The sequence below is a fragment of the Lissotriton vulgaris genome, chromosome 4_1, assembly GCF_964263255.1.
Source record: "Lissotriton vulgaris chromosome 4_1, aLisVul1.2, whole genome shotgun sequence".
In the NCBI taxonomy this organism is placed as follows: Eukaryota; Metazoa; Chordata; class Amphibia; order Caudata; family Salamandridae; genus Lissotriton; species Lissotriton vulgaris.
This window is the reverse complement of record NC_141691.1, coordinates 1,122,847,348-1,122,874,394: the sequence shown is the minus strand read 5'-3', so window position 1 is coordinate 1,122,874,394 and position 27,047 is coordinate 1,122,847,348. Positions and strand designations below refer to the sequence as shown.

The window sequence follows — 27,047 nt, the reverse complement described above, 5'->3', positions numbered from 1 at the left end:
TGCAGAGTCCTCGCAGCCCCCAATAATATTAGATTTAGGAGTGTTAGAGGCGTGTTGGGTAGTAGAGCCAATGGACTACTTACCCCTGGGGTCACAATGCCCACTGTATGACTACTTCCTGTGGGCAAAACCCTGTCCCAGAGTTTCCAAATCTGCCACCACAAAGATGAAAGACTTTTAAATGTTGTGTCCACATCAGGGAACCCACCTTAGGGGCGGAATCAGCCTGAGGGTGAACAAATCTATCTGACTACTAATTTTCCCACCTGTCCAGGATCCAAATGGCTCCTGGTCAGGGAAGGTGGCAGCACCTCTGAGGAAAGCCAGATTTGCTTACCAAAGGCAGTGGGGCAGGTTGAAGCTACCTGACTTGAAATGCTAATTTATAGCTCATCTTGCTGTAGAGGGGGCAAAACACCCTCTACGGGAGGAGGCTTTGTTCCTGACTTCCTGAGAGCATGGGTTCTCACCCCTGAGTATCAGAAACTTGTCTGTGGTAGCTGGCTGGTCAAGAACAGCCAGCAAGCACACGTGTAGTCGGTGGGCTTTCAGGGGTCATCTCCAAGGTGCCTTACGGGTGCATGCATTAATAAATCCATCACTGGAATCAGTGTGGGTTTATTAATACCAGATGTTTGACACCAAACATCTTTGGTTTCAGTGAAGTTATCATGTTGCTGGGGAACTCGTTTTACACCAGTGTCCAGCACATGTATTTAAAATGGCGTCCCTGGTCACTTGCACTGGCAGTAATGGGACTAGCCAGCACAAGGCATATATATTCATGCAGATATGTCCACACATGTAGTATAGTGCACCCTGTCTTGGGGTTATAAGGCCTGCTGTAGGGGTCTATACTACATGCACTGACTGTAGCCATGGCATACAGGGATGTGTGCCACGTTGTGGTTTCACTTTTGTGTACAAAAAGACACGGAGACTGCAATGGCAGTTTGCATGAGTTAGGTGAGAGGTCCCCTAGGATGACACATACTTGCTGCAGCCTTTGGGGACCCTCTTTAGTACCCTTGCCCTTGGTACCTGGGATACCATTTACTAGTGACTTACAAGTGTGCTAAAGGTATCCTCGACTGGGGGAACAATTGCACAGTTTTAGAAATAGAGATCTGGCATTGGGAACCTGGATAGCAGTGCACGTCATGTCAAAATTGCAATGAATACCAGGCAAACAGTGGGGGTAACCATGTCAAAAAGGACACTTTCCTACAACTAGTGTAAAGAGATAGAAGCTAACCAAGGTTGATATAACACAAGATGAAGGTGCTTTCTTATAGAATGTGAAAAGTTTGATTGTTGCTGAAATGTCTGGGACTGCTTTTAAATAAAGCAGTTTATTTTTTAAAAAACAGCCTGTTTCATTAAAGGAAAACGGGACGCATTTAAAAAAAAGAATAATGAAAGGTTTTTGTTTCATTTTTTAAGGGCAGGTAGTGGTTCTTGGGACCACAGCCTGGCCCTACATTAACCAAGGAGAAGAGGACCTTTGGGGACCCCTTCCCTTTTGCGAGTGCTTTACCATCCTTTTGAAGAGGGCAGTAACTTGCTAGTGTTTTGTGACAGCAATTGTGGTCGTAAAACATTCTTACATAGGGTAGCGAGTCGCTATTAGGTAGTGAGGCCCTTGGAACACCCCTTCCTCATAGCAAGTTGCAAATCCTATTTAGCGAGTTGCAAATAAATTGCGACTTGCTAAATAGGGTTTGTACATTGCCCATTGGTATTTTTGCATGCGCAAATGGGTCGCAATCCTGTTTGGGCATGCAAAAATGGGTCGTACATCTGGGCCAAAATATTTTGGTCACTAATGATTTGGATACAAGGCAATGAAGGAGTTAACACTGCAATGTGTTCCTTAAGAGAATAGATACCCTGTTGCCTCTTCTTTCTATGCTCTGTCCATGGGGTGTATGTTATAGCCAGGCTGACGTTTGTGGAGATGGTGTGGTCAGATACATGAAGCTGCAGCAATGTGATGCCAGTAGGATTTACCGAACTGACTCGTCCTCGACATCCCCTGGTGCGAACACATCAGCCAGCACTTGCGGTGATTCCACTGGCTCCCCGTTGAGAAGAGGGTCACCTTCAAAATCCTCATTCACGCCTACAAGTGCCTGCACAACTATGGACCCAAATACCTAAACGACAGAGTAAACTTCCACATACTCAAAAGAAACCTGCGATCATACAACCTCGCACTGGTTGACACCCCGCGGATCTACAGAGCCTGCTCAGGAGGAAGATTGTTCTCCCACATTGCGGCAAAGACCTGGAACAAGCTACCGGCAGACATCAGACGTGCCTCCTCCCTGAACACCTTCAAGGAGACCCTCAAGACCTGGCTCTTCGGCTGAACAGAGCAGCGCTCCCCTCCACCCTCCAGCGCCTTGAGAGCCTCACGGATTAGTAGCACGCTTTATAAACCCCCTGATTGATTGATTGATTCTCAATGATGTAGTGTAAGGTCTTGAAATCGAAATGTTCTACTTCATTCATTCAATGGCTTACATAAAAGACTAACATACATGGTCTCTTTATGTTACTTCCGAGTACCTAGTATTTTCTTCCTGTTACCCTGTATCTAGGTTGAATTTTGAGTTCTGGACTGCTATGAGCTTTTTTGATTGCCATTTGTACTCAGAAGACTGGGTAGCTTCTCGTTTTTGGGGTTCTTAAGGGTTCGCTGTATTAGTTTTGAGAGTGGATCATTGTATGTTAGGGAAGGCACATTGTAGGAAGATGTGAGTGAAACAGAGTGCATGAGGATGTGGATGATGCTGTCGAGTAGGTGTGCAGGGTACTGGTACTTTGATATTTGTCTTGAAATGTTTATAGATGGAGAATGTAACTTGTGACATTATATGAACCGCACAACATATGCACCCGCCCATGCCTTCTTTGTCAATAACAGGCACCCATGCAGCATAAGACAAGAAGCTCCTGGCAGCGCACAGCCAGCAACCTGAGAACACACAACCAAGCACACAGCAAGTATTATACTTATTACAACAATGTTACATCCACTCTGTTTTCTTGAAATGGCTGTCGGTAGATAGAACACACTTTTTTGTACTGGAGAAGGTTTGGCAGTGGCATATCCCTCAGCCCATCACTGGCTGGAGTTACCGGCATTTTATTTTTATGGCCTCAGTGCTGTCAGATAACTTTGAAAGACAACAGAACCCGGGAGCCCTAGTTTAATCTACACTTTGGACAAATCCCAAACGGGAACCGAGATGGAGTCTTCAGGCCCTTTAATATGGCGCATGTTAGGGGCCTTCTGAGCCACTGGCTTGGAGGAGGTTTGGCCGATCCCGGCCTAGAGGTGAACATTTCTTTATACCTGTGCCAGTCCTGTGAACCTGCCGCCTTTTCTGCTTGCATCAAAGTATGTTTTTTTTGGTTTATGTAATCGCTTACAAAAAAGGATAAATGCTTCACCGGCACTCTGGTGGCCACCCAATTCATAAAGTGCCTCCTCTTATGGTGCCAAAAAGCAATTCCAGGGGAGATCTGGAGACGCGGACTCACAGTCGCTCCGTCGAGTGCGGCAGCCATAGCTGGCTCAGGCGGCCATAGCTGGCTCAGGCGGCCATAGCTGGCTCAGGCGGCCATAGCTGGCTTGCTTCAGAGTTTCCATCAGGGTTGAGGTTTAAAGCTTTCAGATCGCGACACAGTCCCTGAACTTCTGAGCCGTTTTCGAAGTTCTCACAAATTCCAGAAAAGTACTTTTGCAGCCATATCGCCAATTTATTCGTTTATGGAAATCATGCCATCATTCAGTCAAATAAAAACAATAAGATAACATTGAAAAATGCTCCCAGGGATATGAAAAATACAGAGTGAAATTGGAGTATAATCTCGATGGAAGATGAATATGTCTGCTGACCTAACTGATATACTCTGTAAATTGTGACGCTGCTACAAAAAATGAAGGCAGCGGGCCATGGCATCGATTCAATCACTGGACAGAAAGAACGTTGTAATATTTGTTATGGGAGAAATATGCATAGGATTAGGGAGCTCATGTGAAGCTTCTTCTGTGCCATGCGATTAAAGCCTTCCCTATAAAAACAGCAATAAAAATAGTATGTTTCATATTAATATAAACAGTCCCTAGCAGTCCTTTTTTTGGGGGGGTGGGAGGGTGGGGGGGTTAACCCCATGCACGAACTGAAACTGTGGACATGCAAATATGACTTATGGAAATCATTTTTAGGACAAAACTATTTTCATAATTCAAAAAGCTATGTGGCCAACACTGGAAAGTGTCAGACAGAGTTACGATTCAATATTGGGTAGAAATTTAAATGTTAAAGAGTTTAGGAAATTGTCAGAATTTAAGGATATGAACTGGTGGAGCTTTCCAGATGTGTTACTGGGAATTGTTGTAAATTCACAAACGCTGTACATCTATGACTGCGCATGGGTCTACATGCGAAGGTGTCACTGTATGTGGTGTGAATCCGGCCCATAGTCTTCAAGATAACATACATAGCATAATAAAAATACCAAAATCAATGACAACCGTAATAACAACAATGACCAGGGCCAGCCGACTGGCCGTAGCGGGCACTGGGCGATTTCCCGGTGAGCCAGAAGGGGGAGGGGGGTCGATTTTGGACCGGTTTTGGTACAGAGGGATAGTTTTGCAGAAGTGCTGCAATATTAGCCCCCTGTACTAAAAACAGATGCAGCTGTGTTTCCCACAAGCATATACACTCCTTTCCCCCGGTGGCCGGTCCGACTCAATTGGCAGGGCTGGTTTGCATTTCCAATCTGGCCCTGACATTGACATTTTTTTGTTTTTGAAGACCTTTATTGTACCTTAATGTAAGAACACAGCATTAACCCTGACAATGACATTAACAATAAAAATGGAATTCTTGTTGAGACTCCGAGAGCTGGAGAGCCAATCAGAATTTTAACTTTATGGACTATACCAACCCTTCTAGGCTAGTTCAGAGAGTGTTCTAGGCTGCTGCCTCGATGTTATTGGAGTGTGCTGGTCTCCTAGTGGAGCACACCCCCAGCCTGTGCAGGGGAACACCTGCAACATAGTAAAAACAGCTCCATTGTCCCCCACAGTGATCCTCCCACCTATTCAACAGAAATGTTGTTCCACACTTGCTCCCACCCCTGGCTTTGCTGAAGGGGAATCACAATCAACAAAGGCACAGACATACGATTGCAAACAAACTGCCATGTTTGATTATTTTGTCTATTACTTTCTTGAAATCGGGCCTACAATTGAAGTCTCATTGTTGAAGAGGTTAAAGGTGAAATCAAAAACTAAGCTGTTGCTGCCAACAGTAGTATAGAAGGGCCATAGACTAAGCTCTAGGGCTACCCACTACGAGCCAACAAGGTGGAGCACTGGGTATTAGGAAGCCTTCGTGAGTAAGGGAGGCCGGAGGCGGGAGGCAGGAAGCGGAAGGCGAAGAAAGTGCGGTGTCACGGTCGATAAGAGTGAATGCAGTGTAAAGTTGGGTGCCGTGACCACAACCTATATAGAATGGGAAGAACCTGAGGCTTTTGCAGTTGAACAGGATTTGATCAGGAAACTGCAGAAGATGTTAACTATCAGTTCTTTGGTGAGTACGTATGGCAGAAAGCTTTTTTAAGGGTTGAGAGAGTTGAGGGTAGGTGTAGCTGAATTGCCAAAGGTACAAGAGATAACCTGCTCAATTTGTGGCTGGCAGAGTTTTCAAGCAGGGCAGTTATATGTCTCGGAGTAGGTACAAGCTGAATAGCCAAGGTAGATGGTTTTGTATAAGTGGAGAAAAAGGAAGGACACATTAGATTTGTACTTACCGGAGAGGGGGGTGAGATGACTTGTGGCCGATGTACGTCATAAACAATACCAGTCAGAGTAGTTTGTGCATACCATTGTTAGCAGCCTTGTTAAAAATAGTTCCCAAGGGGAGAGTAGAGATTTTGTGCTGGTGCCAGCAGATTGTCAAAGGAGAATAAGGATTTTAAGTGTCTGGCTCACACAACCTACAGGTTGCACCTTAATCTCCAAACAAAATTTCCGACTAAGAGTAGTACACATTGTTTTGGTTCCCATGCATAAAGAGCATGCTTTCTGCAATGTCAGGGCATGCACTCTCTTCTTAATGCATCACACACTGAGTAATACAGTAGGCCTGAGACAAGGAAGAATGATAGTACATTGATTATGAAGTGTCATTATAACTGGCTTGTACCAAGGCACCTCATTTACTGTTAGAACAACCTGTGAGTAGGTTAAATAGCCAACTGAACAGACTATTTTATGTATTATCTTCTATCTCCAAAACAAGACAGACTAATGCGTTAGTGCACATGGTTAGGTACCTTGTTCACCAGTGTCATTGCGTAGACAAGGAGCTCCGTGTCAACCCCATCCTTCTCTTCCAGAATTTCCATCACATTGGACCATGGTTTCACTCCTGAAATCAAACACAATAATGAAGGGCAAACAGAGAGTCAACATGCAATACATTCTTCTGACTGGAGGACCACTGCCAATATCCAAGCACTTGGAAGAGACCTGACACAACACACATTAACCATACAGAAAAGTACTCTTATTATGAAAACGTGCATCTCCCATTACTATTATGAAAAGTGGTACAGACTCCAAAAATGATTACTTTCTAGAGTTCATATCACCCTGACAGGTAAACAAGGAACTACAAGGTGTAGTCAACTCCAGGGGTACCCTGGGTCCTGGAGAGGTCAATTGTGACCATTGAGTGACAAGATAAAGGCCCTTGGGTGCTTCCTGCTGACGCCAACCCATTTCTAACACCAGTACTGACACTTTGTGACCTGCCTTGGAAACAGAATGAAGCAGTACCAGGTGCTGGTGCGGAAATACTTTTTATGTAAATCAGTTCAACCCGTAACTTACAAAGGTGGTCTCCAACTCCGTGCCTTGTCCTTCTTCAGCTCAATCGGATCTTTGTTACCATTTTAAATGGAGCGTAAACAAACAACATTTCAATAAACACTTCTTATTATGTGCAGTCAATAATGCGAGTTTTAATGTTGTTCGAAAACCTTTATTCACTGTTAAGAGTTTAGTATTTTGCTTTTGGTATCTTTCTACAAATTAGCAATTTGTTTACAAAAATATTAAGAAAAGTATGGCTAGAGGCAATCAATAAAATTACAGAGTATTCCTTAAAGGAAATATTACCAACGTCCCCACTATACTCTTGCATATCCTAACCCACCAGAACCCATAAAGAGTCATTTAAAAAAAGAGCGAGATTTAAAGGAGCATTGAATAGAATCAGATTGTAGTTGAACTCCACACGAAGAGTAGTTCTGGAAACCCGTCCGAGTCTCCTCTCTCAAACAGCATCAGCAAACAGTCGCAGTAACAGTAGTCACAGCGGCAGCTATAACCATTAAAGAAATTAGACACCCACAAAGTAGTAGGTGACTGAAATCACCGTCAGCAGTGGCTCACAGGCCGGATTGGCCATAGCGGGCACGGGGCGTTTCCCCGGTAGGCCGCTAGGGTGGCGGCCGGTTTTGTGCCCCTGGGGTTGTGGTTTTTGTTACCGGGGGTCAGCAAATATTGCCCCCCTGTAACAAAATCGTCCGAAACCGGCGCTTGCAAACTGCTCAGCTGCACTCCCCCTCACCCCAGGGGGGGTCAGCTGAGCAGTTTGCCAGGGCCGGTTTCTGTTCCCAGTCCAGCCCTGGTGGCTCACAGCGAATAGGGCAAAAGACTAAGGAAAAGGATGGTCTCAGAACAAATAGCCTGGACCAGTCTGGACAGCATAACGCTCTCAGAGCATGCTATAAGGAAGAAGTGTTGGAAAATCTAACTAGGAACATGTATATTAAACACAAAAACACATGTATCCATCTACACCGGTGTTAGGTCATCCCAAACCAATGGAAGAGGCTCATCCAATGGTCTGCTGCTTATTTCTCCATTCCCACGATAAACGTACTAAGTCAGCAAGGTATTATCTACAAAGATTCTACTTAGATGGTAATATACACGTGCGTAAGATTCACTCTGAGTCCACACAATAACCCAGCAGTCTAAACTACTAGCTAGTCCAAAGCTCAACTGCGTGACAATTAACTATTCTAAAGCAGAAACATTCTAGTTGTAACTTTACTGAATTAAGTCATGGGATCCAGTTTTCATGTAGGCACCGCTGTTTTAATATACTGCATAGCATTCATTATAATGAAAATCTGGCAATTAAAATCAAACTAAATACGATGAGAACACGTAGCTTAGGAAGGAAAGAAATACATTTTTAAAGTCAGTACATTCTACAAAGATGATATGTCTAATGAAGTCAAATGTGAACTATTTATTTAATACAGTACAGTTCAGCATTTACAAAAAAGCATTTGTTTATTTAAGAAGAGAGTTAAAGGATTAGAGAAATAAATGAGGCCTAGTCTGAGTTGATGATGTAATTACAATAGAAATGAATGCTTACTCCAAAAAACAAAAGCAAGCTACACGTTAATTTGCACATTTAAGAAAAGGCACGGTTTCTTTTCTTTTATTCTTTAAGCGTTCTCATGTTAAAATATTGCCAGAATTAGGACATTTATTTTCAGCTAAATTTTCCTGCCCTATCACTGGTCTCCGTTGAGCTTTGTCCAGTGCCCCAATGTCATTGAATACCAGGGCCTGGTAGACCCTTTAGCTGGATAACAAATGATGAAATTGGGACCACCTTTTGACGAACTAGATATATATATTTTTTCTCAGTGGGATTTTTAGTGTGTTTAAAACATTTTGGGGTTTTTGTAATATTTTAGTAGGTTCAGATCCGCCTGGGCTCATAATGACTGTGCGGTTGTGACCTATTAAACGATGGAGTGGAAGAAAACAATGCCTAAGGGTAGACATGTTGCAGCACTCTTGAAACATAGTAGCATTCTATCTGGCGCCTCTGTTTCACTGACCAAGAGACTGTGCACAAATCTGTGGCAAAAACAGTGGGGCCGAGTGATGCTGAGAGTTCACAATCCTGCCTCTTCCTGTAACATTATCCATGGATGTCTATGCTATTCGCATTTTAGCACCTTACTAGGTAAGTGCAATGAAACCAAGCTGGGGGAGGGGCACATCTTGACCGCACAATGTGCTAATATTGTCTGGGTTTCTGTTGTGCACCGCAATAACTGCCCATATTCCATATGTATACGTTAAGGCCTATGTGTTTTAAAGCAAATTTAGCTGTGAAAGGCCACTGGGTTTATTTTGCAGGATCATTTCCTCACATTGTGTCTGATTTCCAGATCCGCGCTCATCCCTTAGAACAGTCTTTGAAGGCTAGGTCTAGCCTCCTCTAGAGCTGACAATCAACCAATCACACAGTAATCCATTTGAATTGGGATAGCAGTGAGGCCCTCTCCCATCACTGGTAAATGACAGCACCCAGGATGGATACAGCCCAGCATCCACTGACTACCCAAGGACACAGAGATAAGGGTTTGCCACTCAGTAACATAAAAAAACGGTATTTTATAGTGTATTAAAGGTTGCGGACCGAAAGCGCTGAAATCCTGAGTTTAACTCTTATTATTAATGCCCACAACTAAATTTCATGTCCTCTTGCACTATGTATATGGCCTACTAGCAAGGTGGAGGCTACCTACAGCAATTGAACCTGCCACACTTTCAACCAGTACTACCCCAAACTGTTGGCAACCAAAATTCAACCAACAGAAATTCTACTTATATGGGCCATAAGTTTTTGGCCTCACGTTAGAGATCTTCAATAACAATGAAATCACTAAAAACTTTAATAGTTGTTTGGGTGAAGGAGTCTCCCGCTTACTGCTAATGGACTGAAAACTAACAATTGTTAACAAAAAAGAAACGTTTAAAGGTTATGATGTAGCCACTGAGGAAAACAAATTAATCACATTGTGATTGTGTTGTGCACACTGACACACAACAATTCTGTCCGGCCTCTCACAGTAATTTTAGTTGGGTTTAAGCAACTTTAGGGGAATATATGCTGTGGTTTAAAATAGTATTATAGTCCAGCTGCAATTTCTTTATAATGGTGGGGGAGTGTCACTCCCACTCCCCTGAGTGCCGCAAGAAGTGTTAAAAATAAAATGGCAATGAAATGATTTAACTGCCTTTTTATTTTTAACTGATGTACGTTGCAGCTGCTAGCCTGACTCCAAGCCAGGAGGGAGAGTCCTCTGCTGGCGATTAGCACCAGGAGGACTGTAGTAGTGGTGGCCATGCACTCCAAAGTGCGCATGTCACTTTGGCCGGCGGTCTTGAGCAGGCCAAAGTGACATACTCCATTTGAAGCTCTTCACCCAGCTATCTTAGACAGCTGGGTGGAGACCAAACACAGGCCTCCTGGGCATAAAGGAGCGTTTAGCCAACCTGCTCCAACCAGTGCTGGAGGTGCTCTCATGCAGCATGACAGCAGCTCCAGGATTGGTTAGGGGGTTCATAGTTACACATACTTTGAAGGACAGCGTGGAGGACACAGAGCCCACATGTAAGTACACTTTAGTTTTATTTAATGAATGTAATGTGTAATGCATGTAGTTTGTTTTATTTTGGAGGGGTGGTTATTTGGGCTTTTGAGGGAGGTTTTTTTGCGTATAGAAAAATTTGCTTTTCTGTTTTTGGAGGTAGTGGGACAATTTGTTCACCTCACCACTTTGAAGGGTCACCGGCCACTCCTGTTATAGTCATTATTAGTAAAAAAATTATTCTAGTTACATAAATCGCGATGAAATGAACAGTTCTTTTGTACGTCTCCTGCATCTACACCTACATATTGTTCATACCGGTGGTTAAACTCATGCAAAACTCAAAGTTTGCTGCAGGTGGTAAGGCTTCTAAAGAATTTACTTCTATTCTCATCCCCGGGAAAATGTTCTATTAAAATGCACATTGTTAATTTTCTTATGTTACATAAACATGGGTGTATTACTGTGGCAAATTACGCCGTTGCACGTCTTTCCATAATTCACTTGCAGAGCTCTCCGCGAGTTTAATGGACAGGCAGAAAAGTCTGAGTGTGCAACAGATGTTCAAGAGACATGTGGAAGGAATTCTCTCAGCTCAAAAAAGATGTAGGATGGGAAGGAGTGATATCCTCGCAGAGAAATATGTCTTCCTGTGGCTACTCACAAGAAACAGATCCAGAAGATAGAGCACGCTTGTATTGCCAGTCTTATCTACAGTAACACCAGTGGGGAAGGGGTGGATTACCAATACACAACCTGAATGAATGAATGAATATTGAATTTATAAAGCACTAAACTTAGCCCAAGTCAGCGGCATCTTGCTGCTGATGACAGGCCTGGCATGCAAAGCAGTTGCAGTGACGTTCAGGCATAAGTCTATGTTTTCATTTAGCTGTACTTTAGATGTGAATCCCTATCGTACTGGACAGGACTTTAGATATATTTGGTGTCCATAGTTGGACTGCCTTAAAGGTCTGGTATGAGGGCTGTTTTTTTTTTTGGGCTATTTGTGTCCTTTTTTATTGTCCGGTGGGCTGCTTCTCGCTGTCGATCCCCTGATATTACCAAAAACATTCTCTGCAGCAAGTACAAACGCATGGACTCCCCCATATATCTCGAAAATCCTCTATCTGACCTATCTTTAAAAGTCGATTTACAGAATTCGTGCCATTTTGATAGCTATCTGATTCGCTAATGCCTTTTTGGTAATAGGCCGTGCAGGGGATGTCTAGTTGACTAGGAGAGACCTAAAAATGTGAATCTTCAGTTTTCATTTGAACATCCAAAGTCCTCTGAAATGTATTGGTGGAAAAGCCCTCAACCTGAGCTGCATTCTTCAAACGTATATTCATTCTGACATTTGAATTTTGGTTTTCTGACTTTCAGGGGGCCTGGGCTGCACATTTGAGGTAGACTGTTATTTTACTTGAAAAAACAGAGGAGTCAGGAAAATATAAGGCGTTCTTTAACAGTTCAAAAACTCTGACAGTGTTTTCAAGGTAAGCAAGCCCATGCAGTGTTTGTGGGAAAGTTGAATTACATTGTTTCAGACCAACCCTGCAAATTAATGTACACGTAGTATTAACAGATACAAGTGATTTAACACAAATATATGTAATTAGAACACATGCGATACATCGCATGCCATGACCGCGTTGTTACATCGCATACGAATACATCGCAAGTCGTTACAATGTATGTATGTATGTATGTATGTATTGGCATTTATATAGCGCACTACTTACCCGTAGGGTCCCAAGGCGCTTCGACCGCTGCGAAACCCTTCCTGGCTTCCCTGAGAGATGGTCCCTTAATGGGTATCTCCAGGGTGAGACCAGGCATCCCCGGCGGTCTGGTGGGGCCGTTAGTGAAGATGAGGCAAGTTAATGCCCAGAGTTGCCGAGTGTGATCGCTGATCAGAGTGGGCACCGAGGCGAGAGAATTATCGAGTCCGCTGACCCTGGTCCAGAAACCTGCCGTGGCGGGAATCGAACCCTGGTCCCGGGCCGTCCTCTGCTCTCGGGTCTGCCGCCTCTAACCAGTGAGCCACACTACTTCACTGACTACAATGACTTGCTGTAGGGGGCGCGTTGGACTTAGGAATAGTATAATTTACTATTCCAACTCCAGTTTGTGCAACAGCATGGAAGGTGTTGGATTTACAATCCAACACCTTCCGCCCCTATACAAGTCATTGTACGACTAGCGATGTAATCGTATGCGATATAACAACGCGGTTGTCTCCCTTTAACACATCTCTGTAAATGAACAAAGTACCCGAAATGCAACTTCACTCTACTGGACAGAAGTGGTGGATTCTTCTACAAATATCACAATTGATCAGCAAAGATGTCCGAATTTTCCAAAGCCACCACAGCTTCTTAGTTTACCCAAACACCTGTAGCAAATGAATAGGATCATTCATATTTTAACGAAAACTTTTGGAACTGACCAAGGAGGCTGTTGGGCTTACATAAAGTGTTTATAACAAAGCAGCAACAAAGCTGACTTATAATCATTGCAGAATATATGAGTTTCCATTTGTCTTCATTAAATCTTGCCAGGTAGAAATACTGATTGCCCACAGAAGTGAATGCATGCATCCCAATAACAGGGACGGTATAGGAGATACACCAATAAAAGCATGAACCGTCCTGGAGTGCGGACAACAGGAGACTTTGCAGCTGCAATCGTGATGTTGGGCACATATGAGCTCATTTGCGAAGATCACTGTATGTTAGGGTGCCTAATAAGATGTTGAAGTAGGCATCATTTCCCATGTCCATGGGTAGTGTTCTGCATTGCAGAGTTGGGTGGCAGACTGATGTGAATTTGGAGCCGAAACTAGTAATAGGAATTTTAAAAGGGGCTTTGTTTTTGCAACTTGACAGGAGTGAGTAGCTAGAGGTAGGGGTGAAACATGGGAGATTAAATAACATGCAGGTGATGAAATCCTGGACTTTCCAAGAAGAAGTAGAGAAGCGCAAAAGAAGTGACAAGAAGTGTACTACATCAGTAGCCCATGTTGGTGAATACTTGGCAAGGGATTAGTTTTAGAAAAAGCTGGATTGATGGATCCTACAGATATTTAGTGCACTGAGTCTGGAAGAAGTGGTTGTTTAGCCATAAAGGACAGTTGAGATTTGGCAGATGATGCTGATAGTGTTGAACGAAACAAACAATAGGATTACACTTTTTTAATTTACGGATTATTGTTTTCTTGAGTAGGCAGTAGTCGGTGAGTCACTGGTGAATGTCAGGAAAGCAGTTTATCAGACAGGCTTGAAGGAATAGTAGGAAACAAGGAGGAAAATAACATTTGTATCTCGGTGGCAAAGATTACAAACATCTGAAAGAGGGAATGATGTCAGCAGAGTAGGCAGTTTGAAGTGAGAGGAGGGAGGAACAAGGACGTGGACCATGGGGGACGCAATGTGAGGTGGATGGCTGCCACTTTTAAGCATCAAGATATTTATCAGGATCTGTCTAGGAAGTGGGATGAGAATCAGCAAAGAGCAGTACCTGTGGTTCCAAGATTAAACGTTGCGTCCGGTAGGTTGCCGCCATTAACGTTTTTGAGACACAGGTGAAGGGGCACTGAGGTGAGGTGGAGTGGTGTGGCTCACTGGTTAGAGGCGGCAGACCCGTAAGCAGAGGACGGCCCGGGACCAGGGTTCGATTCCCGACGCGGCAGGGTCGTGGACCAGGGTCAGCAGGCTCGATAATTCTCGCCTCGGTGCCTACTCCTGTCAGGGACCACACTCGGCAACTCTGGGCATTAGCTTGCCTCATCTTCACAACGGCCCCCCCAGACCGCCGGGGATGCTTGGTCGCACCTTAGATATACCCATTAGGGACCATCTCTCAGGGTGAGCCAGGACGGGTTCCCCAGCGGTCGAAGCGCGGAGATACTCCTCCGGGAGTCGATTCCTACCTAGCGCTATATAAACCCGCAATTAAATTAAGGTGGGGAATCTGGATACAAATGAATCACAGGCGAACTGAGCATCTCTGCTGAGGGCAATTCGTGAAATCCTGATTGAAAGGAGCCCACAGAGATTGATAATGGGTAACTGTAGATCATGTGCTTAAAAGCCATTTAAAACAGCGGGAGAACGGAGATGAGGCAGTCGAAGGGAGTTGAGGGGCAGTAGAGGGCTTCTTAACTAAGGGAACTGCCACAGTGCTTTGGAAGTTATCCAAACACATGCAAATCAAGAGGGACTGGGTGACAAGATGGGTTAAGTCAGGTAAGGGTCTGCATTATTTGAGACAGAGTGCACAAGCACAACAACAGTGTCATGTTTGCTTCTTACATGGATATATCCTTAGTGCCGTGGGAGTTGGATCACCTCTTAACTATATACCTAACATTGCAGCTTTAAATACTTGTTCCCACACATAATAACATGTTATGCTAGCTGCGGTTGTCCGGACCCGTAATAGAAGGCCAGATTCACCACAACTGCATAAAAGAATTTCCAGTCATAAAATGTGAGGTTCCACCAACACATACATTCAGGTAAATGCCTGAGCCACAAGGATGTCTGCCAGCATTGTAGGAATCTGGTGGTTATGGCTGAAAGAGCTTTCAACCAAGCAAAGAAACAGCCACGACCCCGGTTGATCTGTTTTGAAGTAACCCAGCCCAATGCTTTTGGCTACTAAGGAAGTGGAAATTAGAAGACAAGAAGCGAAGTAGGAAAGAAAGTTGTTATAAAAGAAGAATAAGACCCACAGGGCAGCAACATGGATGGGACCCTCACTCTTCATTATAGAATTGTTTAACCAAAAATCGTAGCTGTTTCCAAATGTTTCTATGTGATGCTAATATAATATTCTAAAGTGAGTGTATACCATGAAGGGTTTCATGCCGCTTAGGAGTAAGAGTCTTACACATCAGGAAGAGCCTCTACCCAGGCAAATATTCAGAGAAATTCCATCGTTTTAGTGACTTGTAGAATAGCAGTAACTTTTCGGTTTTATTCAGAAAAAGAAGCAATGAATCTCTTGGAACCATAGGGGGCTCAGTCAAAGGGCAGGGATCACTGGGGTACTGGCAATGAACCAGGAGAGTAGTTATCAGAATGAAAAGGTCTGGTCAAAGAGCGGCTCTAGGATCAGGTAGTTAAACAGCCCCTGGGTCTCTTGTCAACGAGTATTAGCAAGCCTACGGATTTTTCCATTTGGCATTAGCAAGATCTAATGTTTTTTTTGCCACTCGTAATATTTTTCCCATTGTGAATCAGCACATCATATGGTCTTTTCCCCAAAGGTGGAAAAAGCCCTAAGTGTTTTCCAAGATGAAGAAGCATGCCCTAAGATTTTGTACAAGGTGAATAAGCACACCCCAAGGCATTTCCGAAAGTAAATAATAATATGGGTCTAAGATTTTTCTATGGTGAATAACCAAGCTCTCGGTTATTTTCCAAGGTGCATAAGCAAGGCCTGAGGCTTCTATAGGGTGAAAGTTGGATCCTCGTCTCTCTGATGTTATCGGGCTGAATATGTCTCAGCAAAGGTCTTTTTTATGACAGGTATTCTCACAAGGGCCCGAGAATGGACTCATTCCCAAAGTGAATAGAAGACGTGGATGTATAGAGTCGTAGTCATAATTTTTTATCCCCTTCCTATATTACCCTTGCTTTCTTCTACCCAGCAACGTAAGGGTGGATCGGTTTCAGCATTTCTAATTTACAAGTAAGACCTGACCAAATTAAGGTTTTCGATGTTACACGGCTGAACATTTTTATATTTCAGAATAAGTGCCTTTGGATCTTTCTGGAAATATTGTACCAGTGTTGGTAGAATCTGAGAATTTACTTCAGGCGGATTCATATGGTAGAAAACAAACAGCAACCAAGCGCATCCCAACACAGCCTGCTTTAGTCTGTGCATAATGTGGGATTCCATGATTCCACTGCCTGCTGTGGCATTTCCAGCATCTGGTTCGGATTTGTTTTAGTTGAAAACAGAGCAATAGTGACAACCACCAGACGAATGCAGGAAGGAAGCTTCCATTTTTGCAAGCGCTGAACGAAGAATTGCCACCAAAAGGAAGCAGACAAGCTTCAGGACAACAAATGGATCAAAGTGAATGAGGGTGGCAACTTCGTGAGCCATTGATAGCGTTTTAAATGTAAACTTGAAGCCATATGAAGTGAAGAGTGGTTTCATAAAGTAAAGGCAAGGGGAAAGTGTTGAATAATAGCAGTGAACAATCTTAATGGAGAATTAAAAATTGCATCAATCAATCAATCATTGACACTTATAAAGCGCGCTACATACCCGTAGGGTCTCAAGGCGCTGGGGGGGGGGGGGGGGGGGGGGGGGGGGTGCCGCTACTGCTCGAACAGCCAGGTCTTCAGCTTCTTCCTGAAGGAGAGGTGGTCTTGGGTCAGGCGCAGGTCGGTCGGGAGGGAGTTCCAGGTCTTGGCGGCCAGGTAGGAGAAGGACCTTCCTCCTGTAGTCGCTCTTCGGATGCGGGGGACGGCGGCGAGGGCGTGGTTGGCTGATCGGAGGTGGCGTTTGGGAGCGTAGAAGTTGACTCGGCTGTTGAGGTAGCTCGGGCCTTGGTCTTGTAGGGCTTTGTGTGCGTGGGTGAGGAGGCGGAAGGTGATTCTTTTGTTGACGGGGAGCCAGTGAAGGTCTTTCAGATGTCCGGAGATGTGACTGGTTCGTGGGATGTCGAGGATGAGTCTGGCTGAGGCGTTCTGGATCCGCTGGAGTCTCTTCTGGAGCTTGGCGGTGGTACCGGCGTAGAGGGCGTTGCCGTAGTCCAGTCGGCTGGTGACGAGGGCCTGGGTGACGGTCTTCCTGGTCTCGGTGGGGATCCACCAGAAGATCTTCCGTAGCATGCGTAGGATGTTGAAGCACGCCGAGGAGACGTTGTTGACTTGCCTGGTCATGGAGAGGGAGGAGTCCAGGATGACGCCCAGGTTTCGTGCATGGTCAGTCGGTTTGGGTGCGGTGCCCAGGGCGGGGGGCCACCAGGAGTCGTCCCAGGCGGAGGGTGAGGAGCCCAGGATGAGGACCTCTGTCTTGTCCGAGTTCAGTTTCAGGCGGCTGGTCGTCATCCACTCGGCTACCTCTTTCATCCCTTCGTGCAGGTTGGCTCTGGCGGCGGCGGGGTCGTTGGTCAGGGAGAGGATCAGCTGGGTGTCGTCGGCGTAGGAGATTATGCTGAGGTTGTGTTTGCGTACGATGGCCGCGAGGGGGCTCATGTAGACGTTGAAGAGGGTGGGGCTCAGAGATGATCCTTGGGGGACGCCGCAGATGACTTCGGAGGCCTCTGACTTGTACGGTGGTAGGCGGACTCTCTGTGTTCTTCCGTCGAGGAAGGAGATGATCCATTCCAGCGCCTTGTCCTGGATGCCGATGTTGCTGAGGCGCCGTACTAGGGTGCGGTGGCAGACCGTGTCGAATGCCGCGGAGAGGTCTAGGAGGATGAGGGCCGCTGTTTCTCCATTGTCCATCAGGGCTCGGATGTCATCGGTGGCGGCGATGAGGGCGGTCTCGGTGCTGTGGTTGGCTCTGAAGCCGGACTGTGAGGGGTCGAGGGATCCGTTCGTCTCGAGGAAGGCGGCCATCTGCTTGTTGACGGTCTTCTCGATGACTTTGGCTGGAAACGGGAGGAGCGAGATGGGGCGGTAATTCTTGAGTTCGGTGGGGTCCGCTGTGGGTTTCTTGAGAAGAGCGCTGAGTTCGGCATGCTTCCAGCTCTCGGGGAAGGTGGCGGTGTCGAAGGATGTGTTGATGATGTCTCGCAGGTGGGGTGCGATGACAGCGTCGGCCTTGTTGAAGACGTGGTGAGGGCAGGGGTCGGTCGGTGATCCGGAGTGGATGGAGTTCATCGTGCGGATGGTGTCTTCGGTGCTGATCGGGGTCCAGGCGTGGAGGGTGGTGGTGGGGGGTGGTTGTTCGGTCATGGTGTGCGTTGGTTGGTTGTTGAAGCTGTTGTGTATGTCGGCGATCTTGTTGTGGAAGTATGAAGCGAGGGAGTTGCAGAGGTCTTGCGATGGGGTGATGTCGTTGTTTCCTGCGCTGGGGTTGGAAAGCTCTTTCACGATGTTGAAGAGTTCCTTGCAGTTGTGTGCGTTGTTGTCCAACCGGTCCTTGAAAGCTGTTTCTTGGCGGCGCGGATCAGCTGGTGGTGTTTCCGGGTGGCAAGTTTGAAGGAGGTCCTGTTGTCCGGTGTCGGTTCCCTTCTCCAGACTTTCTCGAGGGCTCGGCAGTTCTTCTTGGAGCTCTTGAGTTCGTCGGTGAACCATGGGGCCTTCTTGCTGCCGGGTCTGCTGGGCGGGGTCTTCAGTGGGGCGAGTTCGTCCGCGCAGTTGTTGATCCACTTCGTGAGGTTGTCTGCGGCCTGGCTCGGGTTCGCTGAGCTGGCAGGAGGGTGCTGGCTCAGGGAGGTGGCGAGCTGGTCTGCTGTGATCTTGTTCCAGCATCTGCGGGCGGCCTGTTTCTGGTGGTGGTGGGACGTCGTTCTCTTGAAGGTGAAGTGGACGCAGCTGTGGTCCGTCCATTGAAGCTCTGTGGCGTGGCTGAAGTTGATGTCTGTGCTGGAAGAGAAGACTGCGTCGAGTGTGTGTCCGGCGAGGTGGGTGGGGGTGGACACCAGTTGCTTGAGTCCCAGGTTGGCGAGGTTGTCGAGCAGGGTGATGGTGTTGCGGTCGTTGTTGTTCTCCAGATGGAAGTTGAGGTCTCCCAGGAGGATGTAGTCGGCGGAGGGGAGGGCATGCGGGCTGATGAAGTCGGCGATGTCCTCGCTGAATTGCGTGCGTGGTCCAGGGGGTCGGTAGATCAGGGTGCCTCTGAGGGTGGTGTTCGGGTTGGGGTGGATCTGGAAATGCAGGTGTTCGGCGCTGGTCAGGGTGTTGTCGGTGCTGGTCGTGAGACGGATGGTGTTCCTGTGGATGATGGCGATGCCTCCTCCCATCTGGTTGGCGTTTCGGTCCCTCCGGACGATCTTGTAGCCCTCTGGGATAGCGATGGCGATGTCGGGAGCTGAAGAGGCGTTCATCCAGGTCTCCGTGAGGAAGGCAACGTCAGGGGCTGTGGCGTCTAGGAGGTTCCAGAGTTCGATGGCGTGTCTGTGGACGGAGCGGGTGTTGAGCAGGATGCACTTGAGGTGGGTGCTGCTGGTGTTCGTCTTGGCGGGTGCTGGTGCGAGGCTGGTCCGGATGCAGGAGAACTTGCAGGCGTGGCAGCTGAAAGGTCCGTGGGTACCTCGTGGAGCGGCTAGGTGGCATTCTGGGAGTCGGCCGGTGTTGTGTGCGGTGAGGGTGGCGGCGGAGTACGTCAGGCGGGTCGGTCGGGCTCTTCGGGGGCCAGGGGTCCTGGCGCTGGGCGCGGTCCGGTCGCGGACGGGCGCAGACGGGCTTACCTTTGGCGCGCCTTCGGCGCACAAACGGCGCGCCCGCTGCGCGTGACCGCTGCGCGTTCGCACGGTCGCCATTTAAGGCGAAGTGCGCGGGTGGGCGGAGCAGCTGGGAGGCGGGAGCGGGGAGGGTACAGAAGAAAAAGGGGCGGGGCTAATGGCGGTGGCGGGAAGCGGGAGCGGGGAGGGAGAGCGGAGGGCGGCGAGGTAGGCGGGCAAGCAGGAAGGAGACAGGCACAATGGGGGTCAAAAACACGAAGAGTAATTGGAACAGAAAAAACAGGCTATAATACAGGTCAAAACACGGAGAGAAAACGGCACAGAAAAAACAAGCAACAATTCAGGTCAAAACGGGGGAAAAAACAGTAGGAAAACGATCTTGGCCACAGAAGGAAAACAAGCACAAATTTTAGACAAAAACGGGCTAAAACCCAAGGGGAGCGCTCAAGGCGGCAGCGAGGTCGGCGCTGAGGCAGAGGCAGGCACTGGGGGCACACGCAGCAGCTGGTGGCCGTGCGGCGCGGGGGTGTCCCACAAGTGGGTCACACTCACCTGCGTCGCACGGTCGCCATTTAAGGCCAAGTGCGCGGGTGGGCGGAGCAGCTGGGAGGCGGGAGCGGGGAGGGTACAGAAGAAAAAGGGGCGGGGCTAATGGCGGTGGCGGGAAGGGGGAGCGGGGAGGGAGAGCGGAGGGCGGCGAGGTAGGCGGGCAAGCAGGAAGGAGACAGGCACAATGGGGGTCAAAAACACGAAGAGTAATTGGAACAGAAAAAACAGGCTATAATACAGGTCAAAACACGGAGAGAAAACGGCACAGAAAAAACAAGCAACAATTCAGGTCAAAACGGGGGAAAAAACAGTAGGAAAACGATCTTGGCCACAGAAGGAAAACAAGCACAAATTTTAGACAAAAACGGGCTAAAACCCAAGGGGAGCGCTCAAGGCGGCAGCGAGGTCGGCGCTGAGGCAGAGGCAGGCACTGGGGGCACACGCAGCAGCTGGTGGTCGTGCGGCGCGGGGGTGTCCCATGGATGCTTTTTCAACTTCTACGGCCATGGCAAAGTCATTTTGAAAAATAACTGAGAAAAGTAAAACATAAAAGCAGAAAGGCCCCCATAGGGCCATCCCATCAAAACTGCCTATTCACCGATGTCGATCCCGCAAAAAGCCAGGGATAACAGATGTTACATCGCACACCCTTTAGCTTAATCCGAAATCACAAATTTGACCACTTGATCTACATGTTGCTCCTTAACAGCCTGCTGTTTGCCGCCAAGTGTTGGGGTACCAAATGTAATGTAGAGAGGGAGGTGGGAGCCATGTTATATTTTCAATCACTGGCTCAGAACTTATGACCACTGAGATCAGGGGAAGAATAGACACTGCTAGAGGGAATTAAGGATGAGCTGGGGTACCAAGAGCAAGCCAGGGTACAAAAAGGCAAATCAGTGCGACTAAAAGGCAAGTCAGAGGGTCTAACGGGATAGTCAGGGGACCAAAGCGTAAACAGAAAAGTATATTGGGAGGTCCTTCCTAAACATCGTCAGGTACATTTTAGTTTCAGATAGTCTGGACAGCAAGATTATCATCAAAGTACCCGGTGAAAGAGATGGTCCTGTGCATCAGATCCCAATTTAACATGATGTAGTCTGGAAGAATAGAGATGAGGTGGGCTATGCTGTGACTGGGTTCCTAAGTGCAGCCATTTTTATACAATAATGTTTATGTTGTGTGCGTATGAAACCCACAATGCCAAAAACGTACTGCTTGAATTTGTATGCAAATACAGTGACAACAATTGTTTTCGACACTCATTCCAAACTCAATTGTCTCTAGGTGTTCGAATAGTCGTTTTTTTAAAATAATATAATTCAAAAGAACTCGCATCATCAGTCTTAGAATAATTAATGGTAGTGGACTAAAAGGATTATCGTGTCACACATAACCTGTATGAGGTGACTAGAGGCCGTCTCGGAGGAATGTACACAAAATAAATGCAGGCAAGAACAGTAACTGACTTTACTGATACAAGTAGTAGATGCAATATGCTGTGTGGTAATAACACCCACAGCGGGATAACACAGGCACACTTTAACCTACATAGCTGCAAAGGTTTTAGATTACTGACATTTTCATAATTTCAGTGTAATTAGGAGTGACATTCAGCGACTATGCAAAAGAAATAATTGAAGGACAGAATGCTGGACAATGCAAGTATTCAACCCCAGTCACAAGGATCTGGATTAAATCCATAAATCTTTTGCTCAACACACCACCCCAGTTTGGACCCAGCCATATGCAAATCAGTCTTGACCCTGTTCCTTGTGGGAACAGTCCAGCCCGAACTGCCAAGCCAGGTCCTCCTGAACCGGAAACAAGCATCCTGCGACAAGTTTCAGGGCATCACCCTTCATAAGACAGACTCACTTGAATCTAGTAGTCTAGTGAGTACGGGACCCACGTCTGGGCATACCCTTCCCATTTAGGGTGACATATGCAAAAGAAACAATTGATGGACGGAATGCTGGACAATGCAAGCAACAATGAGCAACACTTTCTCGGGCAAAATCAAGCAATGAGGGAAACATAAATATCAGAAGTTACAACCATTTGAGTAAGATCTTAAAACTGCTGCAAAGCACCAGAAGTGGAAGGGAACTGTGGGATCCGCCTGTACCAAAGTCTGAACTGGTCACTGTGTCACACATTCACTGGCTCGGCGACTGCAGAGATGAGGCATTGAAGTCTTTCACAGTCCCGACGGATATACACAGGGAAAGGAGCGCTCAGTTGCAGAACAGGTGGCACCTCTGTTATGAGAGTGCCTCTTAAAGATACTCAGCACCACCTTCTCAGCTGTCCCAGACTCAAAACACGTGTCGAGGTTGGACAAGTATTGAAGTTGCCAGGGTAGCAATTATTTCTGGGGGGGCCTGAGTTGGGGCACAGACAGGAAATTGAACATCCTGCTAGTCGCAACCTAGGTTGGACAACTGTTGCCGGGTGATAGAAGTAATTATTAATATCTTGCCTTAGCCAGCCTAGGCCAACCGGGCCTCCTGGCAATCAATCCAATGCATGATGACTTGACAGAGTTTGTAGGCTCTCTGTCCATGCCCCACATGGCACTGGCTGACAAACCGCCTGAGAGGTCCCTGCACAGATTTCAACTGCTTCATTAATTTACTCAGCTGACTTGCGCATCGCAGACCATCCTGCTGTGGCACCGGGCAGCCTGAGGACAGCATCGAGCTAGCTCATAAATAATTCAAATCAAATTTACCGACTCCACTCACTATCAGCTGAGTACTTGGACCCATCCGGACCCATGCCCAGTCCACCATGGCACGCACCACTGCACAGCCTGCCCCTGTTCACTGAAATAAGTTAATATATTAGGATAAATATTACCTGAGTAATCTGGAAGAGAGTGAGCCATTGTACTGGCCAGCATCATGAGGCTGCAGTGGCACCAAACTCTCTCCCGGCAGCCGCAGTCCGTTGAGCGTCATCTGCCAAGAGGCTGCAGGAAGTGGCATCGAAATACTGGTGGCACTATAGATAGCGGTGCGAGCAGCAGTGGGCTCCAGCCAAACTTTATAATGTCATAACTGCCTGCCCGCTCGCACCGCAGGCTGCCCAGGTGTGCCTATTAGTCCTGTCTCAGCATTCTAATTGGGCAAACATAGGACACTGTTGCAGTCCGTGACACCATCATGTCACGTCAATATGCGCCCTCGGTGAATGGAGCCAGCGAACGCAGGTGAGCCAGCCCCCAGCTAAGTCAGAGTCCGCCAGTCACCTGACTCTGCAGCGGCCAGCGCAGCACGGGCCGTACACTGCTTTGCTCAGTGCCACTAGCAGTGCTCCAGCTTGGCAGCTTCAGGAGGAGCTATAAATGCATGACTTCGCATTTCCGTAGGTGATGCGGTCCATCACACTGAAATACGTTAGTCTAACTCCTGATGCGCGGTACTTGACAGGCCTGTACTTAATCATGAAAAGACTACATACGAATTAAAATAGGTTCACTGGAACATTTACATGCAGACTTAAGTACCTGCATCAAGTCTAAAAATCCCACAGCCCGCAGATGGAATCACTTGCAAACCAAGCCAAGCTGTTTTTGACTAAGTCATGTGTGGGGCACATGTGGAAGAAAAGAATCATGTCCAATTTCATCGCCTGGCAAATGAGTGAAATACAGGGCTTTTTCAAAGCAGTGAGAACTTAATCAGTCTGCTCCAGAATATATGACAAAATGTCAGCAAAGGACATGGTTCTCTTGATGCAATGTCCTGAAATCCGAGGACGGAAAACAACCGGGTAATGGGCGCAAATGGCGCCTCACACAGGCTAGAAGTTCGCACGAGGGAAGGTTTGATGGACAGCCTGCTCTCCCACCATGAGACGGGCTCGCCTCTGCAGAGTGAGTGAGACCATGGTTCTGTCTGTGGAAAGAGAAAATGGAAGGTACGTGTCTAAGCCGCAGCAAAGGGCACTAGAGCTTCAAGTGGTTTTTGTTTTCTAAAATCTAGAACCAGGTTATTAGGTGGTGTCACCATTTCAAGCTACTTTCGGGGAAGGATCACTGTTTGAATGAACAAACAGCCTCCGTTGGGAGCACAAGCAGGACTTATTTCACGGAGTCCAAATCAGCAAACTATATCGATCAAAGCAAAGGAACTCATGATGGCACAGCGGATGACAGAGGATTTAAAGGCGCAGTACCGGGAGAACTCACAGGAACAAACTGACGAGGAATTGTGCAGAAGAGAGGTATGTCCTTGCTAAAGGGATTACTTCTCACATTCGTTTTGGTAACGCTGCTGCAGTAGCTGCTGAGGCAGTGCTGGAAGGTACGTACATCCCCAGGTGTCTCTTCCTCCTTCAAACAGCAGACTGTCCAAAAGGTAAAGGGAGAGACTAAGCGGCCTGGGACAGAGCTCCAGCTGACAGCTAGCACCTGGCATGCATATTAATGACTCTGTCCCAACCTCACTGTCCTCTCAAAGACAGTGACCTGAGGAGAAATCCCCATAGTTTTGAACAGGCAAGTCAGACTCTGACATTTGTGTTGAGGTCAGGGTCAACTAGACCAGTGCTTCCCAAACATTTTAGACTCACGTCCTCATTTTTAGAACAACAATCTTTCGCGACCCATTTAGCTTTCATAATCATAAGGTGGGTGTTTTTTTAAATGTAACTAAAGCATTGTGCAGTAGAGCATTGCCATTCACAGTTTCACAGTTTCCTTTGAAATGGCCACTACATTTTCACAGACTTATAAAACTATTACACTCAAATGATGCTGTGTGAAAATCAGGTTTCAGTGAATAGATATCTTTTGTGCATCAGAAGGTTTTGATGCTATTAAAATATTTGTTTTCATCATGTCAGAATTACTTTAAAGTGCTTCATTTTTGCTTTCCTAACTTCTGATTGTGCACAGTTCATTTACATTTTGTTGTTACAAAAAAATGACATCCTATAGCATTTACTTTTACTGCAAGATTGTCACATAGTTCACTTTACTTTTATTTCTCTGTCTGAAAAGTGAGAGGAGTTTGTTAACACCCAAACCCATGTTAAAACAAGCATTGGCAAAGCCAACAGTTCTCGCCAACGTGAGATCTATTGGCTTTCACAGTGTCTTTTAGCCGTGCGAGCAATGTTGTGTGCTAAAGTAGAAAAAAAGCTATATGGAGCTATGGTACATACAACTTGGCTAAACGACTCTGTGAAAGCTAATAGCTCTCAGGAAGGCAAAACCTTTTAACTTTACCAATGCTTGTTTTATTTTGCTCTCAGCATGAACTCTCAGACGCTTGCTCTCTCAGGTTTAACCTGACTCCATTGTGTGACCATAATGTTACATCTGTTCGTCAACCGGGTGCTTTTAAGAGTGAATATCAGTTTTGTGTACTTTTCACTAGTTAAGGGGCTTTTCTTTTCCACTGTTTCAACACCTTTCTTCACCTGCCACTCCGACATCAGCGGGCTAACTGTAATTAGCAGTTTACGTTTTTTTCCGGCAGTGCAGTGTTCGCTATAATACAATCATGGCTCGCAATTCATGTATCTGCCCAGCCCTGCCAAGTACCACACATCATGCGTTAGACTAACGCATTTTGGTGTGGTAGTCAGCTTCACCGCACCAAAAGTCATGCACTTATAGCGCTTACTGAAGTTGACTGGCAAATGGAGACCCGCTATTAGCGCTCATTAAACAAAGCTGCACAGACCGCACTCTGCTCTGGCAGCCTGAGCCCAGAGTGTGTGACAGATTGGACTTCACTGAACAGTGCAACTGCACTGCTCTGCTCTTGTGTTGGATTTTCATGTGTTTACAATCTATCTCATCTGCCAGCCAGGAGGTGGTGCCGGTTGTGCCAACCAGGCGGGCTCAGCTGTGCTCTAATTGGCTCCAGCACCAAGCGGCATTCACAACATTGTCCATTTATTGCCCCGGTCAACTAAGTGGGTGGCGCAAGCAGGCGGAAGTTTGTAAGTTTAGTTGCAGTCTGCCGCTGCTCGCACACCGTTTAGTTGCAGTCCGCCGCTGCTCACACACCCGCCGATGCCTCTCATCATGATGCCATGCAACCGGACCAGCCTGCTGGAAACCCCTCATCATGACTGTGGGTTTAGGTTACTCTCTCAGCCTCAGGTCTACAGACTAGTACTGGCCACTGAGAATAGTGTGTGTCTACATAAATATTGACATCAATCATAACCCCACAACATGGCATCCCTGTACAGGCTGCCCTCGTGCCTCGTCAAGTGCTTGTGGTGTGGGGGCACGGTACACTCTCGCTCATGCTGAGGTGCCATTCAGCGCGCTTTACAAGTACAAATTCATTTCATTTCAGGACCTAAGAGAACATGGCCACTGTCTTCGTGTCTGTGCTTATCATGGTGCATGAGTGTTGTGCTGAGCTACATTCACAGCGTGAGAGCACATTCCCTTCCCTGGTGTCTGTGCTTGTGGTGTGTCAGTGCCGTGCATTGCACACCTGCATGTTGGCCTGCGAGCCGGACAGAGCATGACCTCTGACCTGCAAAGAACCGCTTGATGCAGGACTGTGGCTCAGACCGGAGGCGCGTTAATACCACGTGACACACCAGACACCGGGTGCTACACGCGAGACAAGTATTCATTCACTCAGAG

At 46.8% G+C, this 27,047-nt stretch overlaps 1 protein-coding gene across 7 annotated transcripts in view; it reads right to left on the bottom strand.

Moving 5' to 3' along the window:
- Positions 1-27,047, bottom strand: part of FHOD3 (formin homology 2 domain containing 3) — a 1,375,152-nt gene that overhangs the window by 442,481 nt on the left and 905,624 nt on the right. For all 7 annotated transcript variants that reach the window (XM_086965361.1, XM_086965359.1, XM_086965360.1 and 4 more), the window contains exon 8: positions 6,358-6,452. In XM_086965361.1, the coding sequence (XP_086821487.1) occupies positions 6,358-6,452 (95 nt within the window). The remainder of the gene's footprint in view (positions 1-6,357; positions 6,453-27,047) is intronic.